This window comes from Rhinolophus ferrumequinum, chromosome 19 (assembly GCF_004115265.2).
Source record: "Rhinolophus ferrumequinum isolate MPI-CBG mRhiFer1 chromosome 19, mRhiFer1_v1.p, whole genome shotgun sequence".
Classification (NCBI taxonomy): Eukaryota; Metazoa; Chordata; class Mammalia; order Chiroptera; family Rhinolophidae; genus Rhinolophus; species Rhinolophus ferrumequinum.
Genome location: NC_046302.1, coordinates 3316500 through 3330440, shown reverse-complemented (window position 1 = coordinate 3330440; position 13941 = coordinate 3316500). Strand labels below are relative to the sequence as shown.

Sequence of the window (13941 nt, the reverse complement as noted above, 5' to 3'; positions counted from 1 at the left end):
GGAAGCAGAGGGAGGGCACAGATGCCCTGGCTTGCAGATATCTCCCACCTTCTAATCTTCCACCCTCTGCACCTGCCCAGCCACCAGAGATAGGAGCTCTGGGAGATGTGGGTGACAGACCTGGAGGAGGTAGGCTGTGACCGCATGGGTCTGTTCCAGGATGTTTCCCAGAGAGGTGACCCTTGAACTGAATTTTGAGAAAAAAATTGCTTCAGAATAAAGGACATTTCAAAAATAGATGGGGTGTAAAAACAAAGGCATAGAGTCAGTGCTGCAGGAGCGACCTGAGACCTGGTGCCAGTGTCTTGGAGGACAGACACAAGCTGCTTGTCCTGCTGGTTGACCACCTGTGGGGACAGAGCCCCAAAAAGCAGTTTCCAGGCTCTCGGCCTCACATAGAAAGGTGCTGGCTCAGGTAGTAAATGGCCATCGTCTGTGATCAAATGGCCATCAGCTGTGGCTAGTTGGCCGTCAGCTGTAACCAGTGAGCCATTGGCCACTAATATAACTGCTGTGGCTAGGCTAACAGAAAAAAAGGGGGAGCTAGCAAGAAGATGGTGGCTGAGTCGGCAAGCGGCACAGTGAGGGTTGAGAATTGTGTTGCTCCTGGTTCCTGTGTCTCCAACCCAGCCGCCAGTGAGAGTATAGTGGTATGACTCCCCTACCTATGGCTCCGTGGGTGTTCCTTTTTGGCCTCACCATGTCCTGCGTTCTTATGTGGGGAGTGGGACCAGAGACCCCGCCTGACACCCCGCACGACACCACCTATACCTCTGAACACCCTTCTTGGGTTTAGAGGACTCCCCACTGCCATAGTAGTAGCTCTGTTTCCCACCTCCCTTGCAGCCAGGATGGAGGCAGGGACTCGTAGACTCCTGCCCGAGACATAAGGTGCAGGGAAGTGACCCAGGTTCTACCAATCAGAATCACACAGCCAGACCTGGAATCACAGCCTCAGTGTCACCACCAGGACCCACGTGCCGCTGACTGTGGGCTCTGCTCCTGGCCACACCATCCCCCAGCCTGGCTTCTCATCCCCCTGCAGATTCCAGAAGCCCCCATATCCGTTTCCCCTTTAACTGGCTGTAGCTGATTTTTGTTATCTGTTCCCAGGAACCCTGACTGATGCACTTTCTTCAAAGAGGAAAATACAAATTCATAAATATAAATTTCCTCTTTAAGAAGATCCTAAGCTTTTCCCCAAAACATTTTATTATGAAAATCTTCAAACTTCAAACATATGGAAAGAATTTTGTACTGAAATATTGAAAGAATTTTGTACACCTACATCCTCACCACTTGGATTCTACGATTATCACATCACAAAGCTACCCATCTACCCATGCCTCCATCAAGCCATCTTATGTTTAAAAGTGAGCTTTTGAATGTGCAAATTGTATTGCTAGTTAGCGTTGTTAGGCTGAGAGATTAAAAGTTCCAAAGCAGGCCACATTTTCTAGATGGTTTTCTTGGTAACTTTCTAAATAACTGACAGCCAAAACAAAGACATACAATGACCAGAGAACTTGTCTTATTATGAAGTATGCCTTTGGACTTCTTGGGCTTTTTTCAAAGTATATGCATAATTATTCTGGATAATTGCATAAAACTATAGAACAATTCCTACGGTGTGTGTCTGGTTAAGAGCAAAGACAAATTCCCTTGCCTGTGAATCCTGCCTCTGGCACCACTGGCTCTGCTGTGCACATTTCTTAAAGTCGCGGTGACTCCCTCACGCAGTATCTGGCATGTGGAAACACTCTGTATGGTTCCATGGAAAATTCACAATGGTCCATAAACTTCCTATTGATAACAATGAATTGGAAATATGCTCACGAGCTTTTCTCTCTTTGGGTCACCTCTTTTCTAGATTCCTAAAAGTCTCATTAGAACTTCTGGTGCTTGAGATAAGCCATTTAAAAACTGTTTGTTTTCCTATCTCAGTCACTAGTTAACAGTGTTTGCTGAAACATAACTCCAGTGCACAGCTTTCTGTTTTTCTAGTCTGTGACAGTTAGTAGGGAAGCAAGGCTGAGACAGGCAGGGGCTAGATCACTTAGGACTTTGAATGACAATATAAGGAGCCTCCACCCTGGGGGGTTAGAGGAGCCACTTGTCTGTTCAGGGCATTTAATGCTGGATGACACACACACACACAGGCACACATACGCACGTGCTCACACGCGCACAAATCACATATATGGCTTAATACAATAAAACTTTCTTCCTCCCTGTACAAAGCCTTCTGTGAATACTGCCAGTGGGACTCTGTCTCCAGTGGTGATTCAGGCTTCCCTGCTCCTTCCACCTCCAGGAGCCTTTCCACACTCCCAACCCTGGCTCTACCAGAGTTCCTGCCTTGCGACTGTTACCCCACTCATTACACCTGCTTTGGGCATGTCAACGAGAAAACATCCAACCTAAGAGAAAGCTTATAAGAGTTTATTTGAGCCAAACTGACAACAATTGCCAGGAAGCAAAGTCCCAACGGATTGAGAAAATGGTCCTTTTGCAACTTATTTTATACATTAGAGTCAAACGAGGAAGGTTACATGAAATCCATTGGTTGTAGATTAAGGGGGTGGGAGAAAGCAAAGCAGGGAAATCTCTGGGATTGGATAAAAAGCAAAATGGAGAGACACATACTTCTTTTACATTGGTGGATATAGGACAGTTAATAGCATTTTACAGCACATAGCGATGGTATTTGGGAAACAAGAAAACAATGAGGGATTTTGTAGTTTCCTGCTCTGGTGTGGTGGGTTGTGCCCCCTGGGTGGGGAGGTCTGGACAAAGGGATTACTCTGACATTCCAAGGGTATATTTCTTAGATGCAAAAAGACAACAGACAGGCTCACTTAAGGTAAAGGTTGACCTTGGTCAAGGAAGCTATAGGCCAAAGATGTGACTTCCCGCCATGGCCCACCTTAGCTAGGAATTTTTATGTATGTGGTTATTTTCAGTCTCCTGAGCTTGTTAGGTTTAACATGTGGCCCCTTTTCTGTCCACAGGCAGAGCTAGGAGTTGCTGGCACTCTCACTGGCACATTATTGGCCTGCAGACTGCTCCAGAGACTCCTAAGTGTCCTTGAAAATACAGAGCCCTGACTGTGTCCCCAGCTCCAAACAGCCTTTGTCAGTCTATAGATCTTCTTCATTCAGAGTCTCTGATTCTGCTCGTACTCTCGGCAGGTGGACGCAGAGTATGGTGAGGCCAAAAAGGAACACCAACAGAGCCATGGATAGGGGATTCATACCACTATATTCTCACCTGGCGGCTGGGTTGGATATAGGAAGCAGGATTCACACGATCTGCAACCCACCGTCCGCTTCTCTGCCAACCAACCAACTTGCCAGTGTAGTCATGGCAATTATATTAGTGGCTAATGGCTAACCAGTTACAGCTGATGACCATCTAATAACCGAGCTGGCACCTTCCCACGTGAGGCCAAGAGCCTGGAAACTGCTCTCTGGACTCCGTCCCTACAATGGGAAGATCTGGTGACTATGGTCCCAACTCAGAGAGGTCTCCTGCAGCTTTGTGGGAACATGGACCCTGAGTTTTGAGGAAGAGGGCAGACCCTGGTCTACAGCCACAACATCTGGGGAATCCGGGCAATCTAAACTGGATCTCAGCTCTTCAGCCCCCTACCCTCTGTTTATTGATAGAACTTGTCACTGTGTCTTGATTCTTTGTCTCATGCACACTCTGGAGCAGTGGTTCTCCAAACTAAGCCACCTTGGGAATCACCAAGAGGGCTTGCTTCAAGGCAGATTGCATGCTGGCACCCCCCAGAACTTAAGGAGAGGGTCGAACTTTTCTTTTCTTTTTTTAAGATTTTTTTTATCTGGGAAGGAGAATAGTGTGTACTTCCAGGACTTTTTTCCAGTCAAGCTGTTGTCCTTTCAGTCTTAGTTGTGGAGGGCGCAGCTCAGCTCCAGGTCCAGTTGCCCTTGCTGGTTGCAGGGGGTGATGCCCACCATCCCTTGCAGGACTCAAGGAGTTGAACCAGCAACCTTGTGGTTGAGGGCCCATTGCCCCATGTGGGAATCGAACCGGCAGCCTTCGGAGTTAGGAGCACGGAGCTCAAACCACCTGAGCCACCGGGCTGCCCAAACACTGGCTTTTCTAACGAGTTCCCAGCATTTCTGAAGCTGCAGTTCCCGGGAGTGCACTTTAAGAACCTCCCCTAGGTTGGGGGGTGGGGGATGAGGGTGAGGGGGATCAAATGTATGGTGATGGAAGGGGAGCTGACTCTGGGTGGTGAACACACGGTGTGATTTATGGATGATGTGATACAGAATTGCACAACTGAAATCTATGTAATTCTACTAACAATTGTCACCCCAATAAATTAAAAATAAATTAAAAAAAAAAAAAAGAACCTCCCCTAGAAAAAGTGAAGTCCACTCCACAGAAAAAAATCACATGCATCTGGAGAAGCACAGTTAAATCAGTGAATCAGGGAATGAAAGAAAAAGAGCAGGAGAGCGGAATAATGAATTACTGAGGAAACCCCTGCTCACCAAAGCCCATCCTGGGGCAGGCGCTGTCCTGGTGGCGCCCGGAGAGCTAAAGCAGCGGGAATCTGGACCTCCCCTCTACCCACCCTGCGGCCTACAGGCCCCACCCCCACGCGGCCCGGCCTCCGCGGCCTTTGTGACGTCAGGGCCTCAGCCTTCAGGAGAATAGTTGCCATGGTGACATAAACCGAAGGCTCTAGCGCGTTGAGCCGGGAACCGCCACTCCGAAGCTTCGGAGCGGAGCGAGCCCGGGAGTGCCCGGCAGGTGGGTGCGCGCGGTGCCCTGGTCTGGGGTACGCGGGGTCGGAATGAACGCAGGACCGAAAGCAGGCCCCTTGCAAGGCTCCCCGCCCTTCCTTCCTGTCCCTATACTTGCTTTATCACTCACCTAGCCGTCCCTCTGTCCCTCCAAGCCTTGCGCACCCTTGCTTTATCGCCCGACCACGCATCCCCGCCAGGTTGGGGGTGAGGAGGCTGGTGCCTGCTAACCCGTGCCTCCGTGATACCCAGAATCCTATCCATGCAGAGTGGAGCAAGAATGTGGCTGGAAGAGCTCAAGCTTTAGAGTCAAGGAATCTTAGGCTGAAATCCCAGCTACGGCCCTTCCTGGCTATCTGACTTTGGACACCTCGCTGAATCTACTTTGCTTCCTCCTCTGCAAAATTAAAAATCATTCAGTGTTAAGGACTTCTAGGCGCTTTGATGAGTGCATGCTCTGCATATTAGATAAGACCCCTCCCTGTAAGTTCTTAAAGAGCTTACATTCTAAGGGGAAATAAGCCATAAATTCGGTTTTTAAAGTGATAAATCAGATAGTGGGTGATTGCAGAGAAGAAAACAAAGTGAGGTCCTATGGGGTAGGGCGAAAGAACCCACTTGAAATGGGGTGGTGAGGGAAGGCGGCTCTGAAGGGATGACCTTTGAACTCAGATCTGAGCGGAGAGAATCCTCCCACCCACAGCTGGGTATGGGAGAACTGGTTTTGGCCCAGGAGGCAGCAAATGCAAAGGCCCTGAGACAGAACATGGTTGGTGTGTTCTAGCAACTGAAAGATTAGGCAGGGCAGCTAGTACTGTGTGGAGGCGTGAGAGGATGGGAGGAGGGTGGAGGTGTTACAAGTGTTGGCCACTTGGTGAGCCCTCAGTAAACGCCAGCTATTCTCAGTCACCCAGGTACCTGGGGGCTGTGGGTCTGGAGACCATCTGGCTCAAACACTGTGTCACTCCCCAGGTTGGAACCTCCTTTAGCCGAGGTCAAGTTTTGCAACAAGCCTTTCCTTGTTCTTTGTTCCCCTGCTGGTATGCCCTTCCTTGTTCCTCTGCTGGGATGCCTACTGTCTCCAAGGACATGACTTACAACAGTAAGTACCAGGTTGGTGTGGGCTCTCTCAGAGGTTAAAGACAGCCTTGGACGCCGGGGACAGAGATCTAGACTTACTCGAAGGTTCAGGTGATTCTAAATCAGGCAGTGAGGCAGAAATCACAGTTTGCCGTGTTCCCCAGAAACCCGATGTATTTGTGTCCTAGGGCTGCTAGAACAAAGTGCCACCACAGACTGGAGGCTTAAACAATAGAGATTTATTGTCTCACAGTTTGGGGGCTGGAAGTCCAAGGTCAAGGTATTGGGTTCAAGATCAAGGGTTGGTTCCTTCTGAGGGCTCTAAAAGAGAATATTTCCATGCTTGTCTCTTAGCTTCTGGTGGTTTGTTGGCAATCTTTGGTGTTCCTTGGCTTATAGACTTACCACCTCAGTCTCTGCCTTCATCTTCATATGGTGTTCTGCCTGTATGTGTGTGTGTTCCAAATTTCCCCTTTTTATTACAGACAGGAGTCATATTGAATTAGGCAACCACACTACTCTACGCCAGCATCACTTCATCTTAGTTACAGCTACAATGACGCTATTTCCAAAAAAAGGTCACATTCTGAGGTGCTAGGGGTTAGGATTTCAAATATTCAAACACGTTGATTTTCAGGGATACTATTCACCGTATAACAGGGCTTGAGAAAGGTGCCATAATGGAGGTGGGCCTCTCTCAGCTTTCCTATAGCCATGGCTACCTGACTGAGACCAGAGGAGGTGCCAGCTGGCCCCAGGCTCTTTTGTGAAACATCCACCTCCCTGCTTCCCCGAAGTCACACACAGGCTTCCTGGGGCTCCCACTGGGTGTCACACAGGGAGGCTGCTGAGGCACATCCGGGTCTCCTTGAGCTGAGGAAGGCAGACCGGGCAATACTGTCTACTGTGTCAGGTACTCTCAATTGCTTTCAGCTTTTAATTTAGATTGGTTTTGAATAGGTAAAGTACTCCCATCGTTCAAAATTCAGAAGTGTGTTCAAAGCCCTGCCTTATAAGCCTAGCCCCACCTGTCCCCGACACCCTGTATCTCCTCCTCGGAGGTGACCCACGTCACCAGTGTCTTTCATATCCTTCCAAGTGTGTTCCATGCACATTCTCCATGAATGTACAATAAAGAGTTCCCTTATACTTTTAGTGTTTTGAGCAAAATAGTAATCCACAGGGTAGATGTATCCTAATTTATTTAATCAGTCCTCTGTTAATGGGCACATTGAGCTTATTTCAAAACATTTGTCAACAGTTGTCCCCACTATCACATTTGTGCGCTTACCCACTCTCACACTGTTCCAGAGGAAATTGAAAAATAAAAGCTGAGATAGCTTTGAAAAGAAATATAGCTTTGAAATGTTTACAGATAACAAATTAACTCTAAACACACACACATAAAACAATGCAACATAATTGCACTATCACAAGATAGTTGAAGGTTGTATAACATTATTGATTCATCCTGTGGTAACAAGGGGTAATGGTAGGTTGGAAGTCCCTAGGAGGTGACATGGAAACAGGAGCCCTCCTGAGCTGAGTGGCCTGGTCAGGGTTGAGGGTCTGTACATTTGGGAGGAAACCAGGACAGACCCAGGGCATTGGCAGTCCTGGCTGAGCAGGAGCGCCAAGACAGGCAGCCAAATGAAGACCTCCTGGGTGAGGGTGCACAAACCAGGAGCTCAAGCCAAGAGGATTGCTGACCCTGACATTCTGGGTTCAGCTGTAGGAGCTAGAGACAAAAGTGGGGACCAGGAAGACTCCTAGCCCCCCCGGGGTAAGGGACACAGGGGCACTGATCTCCAAATCCAGGCCAGGTACAGACAGGGCAAACAGACCCCAGCCCCAGCCAGAGGGGTGGATCTGGGCAAAGATTTAGCTGGAATTTGACTCAGAGAAGTAAGCTCTGGGTTTATTCTTTATTCACAAACACTTATTAAGTCCCAGGCGTATGCGAGCATGCATTCTAGGCACTGGGGATTCAGAGGTGAGTAAAACTGATGGAGTCCCTCCTCATGTGACTTGGATTGCAGCGAGGGAGGCAGGCATTGGAAAACAACCAGTTTATATTTACAACAGCCAAGAAGTGGTATAAAGTAAAACAACTGGAAGGTTTGAGCAAGTAGCAGAGGAGTAATTTAAATGAGAGAGGTAGTCAGGGAAGGCCTCTTGAAGGAGATGACATTTGATACCTGTCACTAATAATCCTAAAGGATGAAAGAGGGAGAAAAGCATCTCTGTTGAGATGATTGGAAGGGTTTGAGCAGGAAGAATGTGCAATTTCTGGTTTTTATGACTTTTATGACTAGGGGTACCGTTCCCTCGTGGGCAGAGGGGCTGATTTGTCTACAGCCCTCAGGACACCTGGGTAAGTCTTGCCCCTGATACAGAAGACAGAGGACACTTGATAAAGACCTTGGCCAGGCAGAAGAGCCAGAGAAAGCCCAGAGCAGACCCCAGGCTTCCCAGTCTGGACTGGTGGGGGTGGGGGCTGCAGGACCTCCCCAACTCTGGTACCCATACCCTCTGCACCCCACCCCAATTCAGAGCCTAAAGCTGGTCCCTCCATCTCTGGGTCTCCTAACGTCCAGGCCTGAACCCAGCCTGAGCCTTATGGGGGTGGAGTATGTTCACTGAGTGGCCGAATTTATTTCCCACAAGGCCAGACTATGGGTACAGGGCTGGGGTTGGGAGGAGTCTGTTCTGTGCTGAAAGAACTTCACTCACCAGGTGCAAATAAATGCTGAGCAAGCATGTGTGCTTAAAAAAAGGGTACGGGATCCTAAGAGACTTCTTAGCCATACAGATGTGTCTTTACTCTATGTGACTTTACTCTATGTGACTCTGGGGGTGAGGGAGGGCTGGATGAAGAAGTTGAATTTGGTGACTTTAAGAATTACAGTTTTAGGTGACCCAAACTTCATCTGGGGAGCTGCAAAATTGGGCCATCCAAAGCCCACCTTGGTGACCACATGGAGTACGTGTCAGGCACTGTGCTAAGTCATTGTTACTCAGTCATTTGATTGATGTTTATTGAGTGCCTACTATGTATCAGGCACTCTTACACTGGGGGTGCAGAGGTCAATCAGACAGAGGCAGTGCCTGCTCTCACAGTTTGCAGAGATGAGAAATAAACAGCTCTCCCATCTGTGCTTGTTCCACTTCTGCCAGTCTGGCCACTCGTGTTCCTTGGACAGGCCAAGCACATTCCCCTTGGCATCTTGGCACTGCTGTCCCCTCTGCCAGGAATGCTCTCCCCTTAGATTTCCCTGTGGCTGCCTCCCTCCTTCACTTCCTTCAGTTTATTCAACTGTCACCTTCTCAGTGAGGTCTCCCCTGAACATCCAATTTAAAATCTGGAGTACCCCCACCCTTTCTGTACTTCCCTCATTGCTCTGCCTGCTTTCTTTTTCGGGTTAGCACTTTCCACTGTCCACCTACCTCACCTTTCCTTACTTATCTTGTTTCTCTCTCACCCGGGTCCAGTGTAAGCCCCTGTGGCAGGGGTACTTGTCTGTCCTATGTGCAGCTGTCTGCCCAGAGACTGGCGCATAATGAGCCTTAGTGGAATTCTGTTTGCCTGAAAGACTTCCCCCAAGATCAGGAATAAGAGACAGATGTCTGCTTTTACCACTGCTATTTAACACTGTGTTAGGAGTTGTAGCCAGAGCATTTAGATGAGGAAAAGAAATAAAAGGTATCCAAATTGAAAATGAAGAAGTGAAACTATCTCTATTCACAGATGACATGATCCTATATATAGATAATCCCAAAGAATCCACAAGAAAGCTACTCGTGCTAATAAATGAATTCAGCAAAATTGCAAAGTACAAGATCAACACACAGATTAGTTGTCTTTGTGTACGCCAGCAATGAACAGTCCAAAATGGAAATTAAGAAAGCAATTTGATTTACAATGGCATCTAAAAGAATACAATATGGAGGAGTGGGGTGACATCATGGGAGATGGCGAAGTAGGAAGATTCAGGACTCAGTCTTTCTACCAAAACAACTATTGAGCTGGCAGGAACTGTCAGAATCCAAAATAGGAACTCTGGCGTCTAATTGAACATGCAGTTTTCAGAGGAGAATTGATGGAGAGACTGGGAAATTTGATATTTTTGTGAGAGGCTACCAGCCTCCATCCAGTCTGGCCAGTAGGGAGAGCGGCCACATTCCTGGCGTGGCTTACTGGTGCCAGGATGGACAATAAGTACCGTGTTCTCCCCAAATTGGGTCTGTGTGTTTTCATTGCTAAGGGACTGAACCACGGCTGGTCATTATTTCAACCCCCACAAGCTGGAGTGACTTCCCGCCTGTCTGTCAACGGGGATTTAAAGAGATAGGGACCTTCCCTTCCTGCCCTTTTGGGAGCCAGACATTTAAGGAAATCTTTGACAAGACGCTAATATCCAGAATATATAGAGAACTCCTAAAACTCAACAACAACAACCAAAATCAAACAACTCAAGTCAAAAACGGCCAAAGGATTTAGACATTTTTTCCAAAAACAAGATATACAAACAGCCAATAAGAACAAATCATTAGAGATATGTAAATCAAAACCATAATGAAATATCACTTCATACTTACTAGAGTGGCTATAATAAAAAAGAAAAAAGAGAGAAACAAGTATTAGTGAGGATGTAGAGAAATTGGAACTCTGCTGTTTTGCTGGTGAGACGTAAAATGGTACAGCTGCTATGGGAAACCAGTATGCAGTTCTTCAAAAATTATACATAGAATTACCATCTGATCCAGCAATTCCACCTCTGTACTAAAAGCAGAAACTCAAAGAGATATTTGCACACCCATGCTAACAATAGCATTATATCACAATGGATGAAAGGTGGAAACAGCTTAGATGTCCATTGACAGATGAACAGATAGACAAATGTGGCATATACATACAATGGAATATTATTCAGCCTTTAAAATAGAAGGAAATTCTGACACAGGCTACAACATGGATGGACCTTAAGGACATGAAGAGTGAAATAAGCTAGTCACAAAAGGACAGATACTATATGATTCCACTTCTATGAGATACCTAAGGTAGTCAGATTCATAGACAAAAAGCAGAGACCCAGGGCTGGGACGAGGGGAATGGGAGTTAGTGTGTAATGGGCACACAGTTCAGCTGGGGAAGATGTAAAATTCTAGAAATAGATATTGATGTTGGTTACGCAACGTTGTGAATGTAATTAATGCCACTGAGTTATACACTTAAAAAATGGTTAAAGCAGCAAATTTTATGCTATATACATATATATTACCACAATATGTATATTTTACCACAATAAAAAAATTTTAAGTTAAAATGGCCAATTTCATGTCACACGTTACCACAATCAGAAAATGCTCTAACAATGTATTGAATAAGTGAAGTAAACACCTAAATAGACAGGATGGTTTTCAGTAATGCTGAGGACACATAGAAAATGAAGTAGGAAGCCGACTCAGAAATTTTGGGGGGTTGGGGCACATTTAACAAGGGGCATAGCCAGGAAGCTTTCCTGGAGGAGGGGAAATTGGAGCCAAGATGAGGGAATGATGGGGATGAGGCTCCCTGAAGATAGCATGTCCCAGGGAGAGAGAGTAACAAGGAGCTGCTTGGCAAGATTGAAGACTGGAAAGGGGGTAGTGAGGGGCGAGGAAGGGGGGTGTGGGTAGACCAAATCTGCAGTGACGGCCATTGGCATGTGAGTGGGGACATACCGTGCTTCCCCGAAAATAAAACATAGCCGGACCATCAGCTCTAATGTGTCTTTTCGAGCAAAAATTAGTATAAGACCCAGTCTTATTTTACTATAAGACTGGGTATAATATAATATAATATAATATAATATAATATAATAAATATAATATAATAAAATAATACCAGGTCTTATATTAATTTTTGCTCCAAACGACACATTAGAACTGATGGTCCAGCTAGGTCTTATTTTTGGGGAAACACAGTAACATAACAGATTTCATTTGGAATGTTCTAGATGATGGGAAGAGAGTAGCCTGCAGTGACAGGACAGCCTAGATGTATCCAGAGGAGCAAATGGAATGGGGGAGGTGGGGGTGGTCCTCAGCAGGCCCTGATTTCAGTCTGCAGCTCTCAGCAGGACTGTCCAGGAGAGGGCCAGGTGAGTCTTGCATATAGGTGAGACAGGACTGTCCATGGGGCAGTGGGCCACCAAAAAAGCTGAAAGGGCTGGGCAGCAGGGGCCACCAAGGACCTATAGATGCTGGTACAAGGTAGGGATAGGCACCAGCTGAGCTGCAGGGCCTGCTGCTTTACCAAGCAGTTTGTTGGTTTTATCCACATATATATAAGATGTGCCCTTAGTTTTATTTTTTTATTTAGAAGAGTAAAAATTGAAAAATGCGAGGACTTCCCCATTTCCTTCAGGTCCCACTCCCACCTGTAGCCCTATTAGGGGGCCCCTCCTCAGTTTGCACCCATGTTTATGCAGGGTCGGTACAAACTTCACTGCATAGACCTGGATTGGAAGCCAGGCTCTGTGGGCCATCCCCCTGCACAGGGCTCTGAGAGGTATGGGGTTGGTGCCCTCGTCCATCACAAGCTACAGAGTACCTGGCAGGCAGGTAAGCTTTATGTAACCATCTGTGTTTGGCTGAGGTCACACAAACACAAGAAGGTGTGGGTGGAGTGGGTGGGGGAACCCATGTGTTTATACAAAGGTCTGACAAGTTCATGAACGTGTTGCAACAATGTTGCTAATCTTTTTTGATATCAGAGGTATTATTCATTATGAATTTGTACCAACTGGACAAACAGTTAACCAATTTACTACTTGGAAGTGCTGAAAAGGCTGCGTGAAAAAGTTAGATGACCTGAACTTTTCGCCAACGATTCATGGCTCTTGCATCACGACAATGTACCAGCTTACACGGCTCTGTCTGTGAGGGAGATTTTAGCCAGTAAACAAATAACTGCATTGGAACACCCTCCCTACTCACCTGATTTGGCTCCCAATGACTTCTTTATTTGCTGAAGATAAAGGAAATATTGAAAGGAAGACATTTGGATGACATTCAGGACATCAAGGTAATACGACGACAGCTCTGATGGCCATTCCAGAAAGAGAGTTCCAAAATTGCTATGAAGGGTGGACTAGGTGCTGCTGTCAGTGCACAGCTTCCCAAGGGGAGTACTTCAAGATGACCGTAGTGATGTTTAGCAATGAGGTGTGTAGCACTTTTTCTAGGATTAGTTCGCAAACTTAATTGCCTTACCTTCATATGTATGTATACAGATGTCTGTGTGATGTGTACAAGGTAGGAGAGCGTGTTCCAATGCGGTTATTAGTTTACTGGCTAAAAACTCCCTCACAGACAGAGCCCTGTGAGCTGGTGCATTGTCGTGATGCAAGAGCCATGAATTGTTGGTGAAAATTTCAGGTCGTCTAACTTTTCAACGTAGCCTTTTCAGCACTTCCAAGTAGTAAACTTGGTTAATTGTTTGTCCAGTTGGTACAAATTTATAATGGATAATCCCTCTGATACCAAAGAAGGTTAGCAACGTTGTTGCAACAAGTTCAAGAACTTAATTGTCAGACCTTAGTATGTTATGGTGTGGCTTATGGTATGTGTGGGGCGGTGTCTCCTCTCCCCATACTTACTCAGGAAAGAAGACAGCATTGTGCTTCTGAAGGTCTGAGGGGGATTCACAGAAGGGCTCAGAATAGGGGGACAGAGGTCAGTGCTTAGCACTGAGGAGACCAGGTTCCCTGAGCAGGAGGGGGAGACAGCAGGGGATATCCAGCCCTGCTTCCTTCCACTTGTGCAAGTTAGGGTTGCCATAAATTCAGGGACAAACAGCGTGACTCAGGGCCCACTCTTGCCCCCCTGCTACCCTCCAGGATGGTGGGGGATGAGAGGGCTAAGTGACTGGGGTTGAGTTGCCTACACGTATAAGATAGGCATCCAAGCAGAGAGGTAAAGGCTTGTGACCTTTCCTGCACCCGAGGGCTGTGAAGGAATGTTCACACCCCTCTATGTACATTTTTGTTTACACCAATTAATCAAGTATTTGGACAGTGTACCAGTCACAGAAAAT

General features: G+C 46.8%; 1 protein-coding gene across 3 annotated transcripts in view; it reads left to right on the top strand.

Annotated features, from left to right (window-relative positions):
- Nucleotides 1-4633: 4633 nt before the first annotated feature.
- Nucleotides 4634-13941, top strand: part of CFAP100 (cilia and flagella associated protein 100) — a 72154-nt gene continuing 62846 nt past the window's right edge. For 2 of the 3 annotated variants that reach the window (XM_033087929.1, XM_033087927.1), the window contains exons 1-2: nucleotides 4635-4788; nucleotides 5754-5883. In XM_033087929.1, coding sequence (XP_032943820.1) covers nucleotides 5850-5883 — 34 coding nt within the window. In that variant the 5' untranslated portion in view covers nucleotides 4635-4788; nucleotides 5754-5849. Of the gene's footprint in view, nucleotides 4789-5753; nucleotides 5884-13941 lie in introns of all 3 variants that reach the window. The other variant, XM_033087928.1, reaches the window with a different exon arrangement.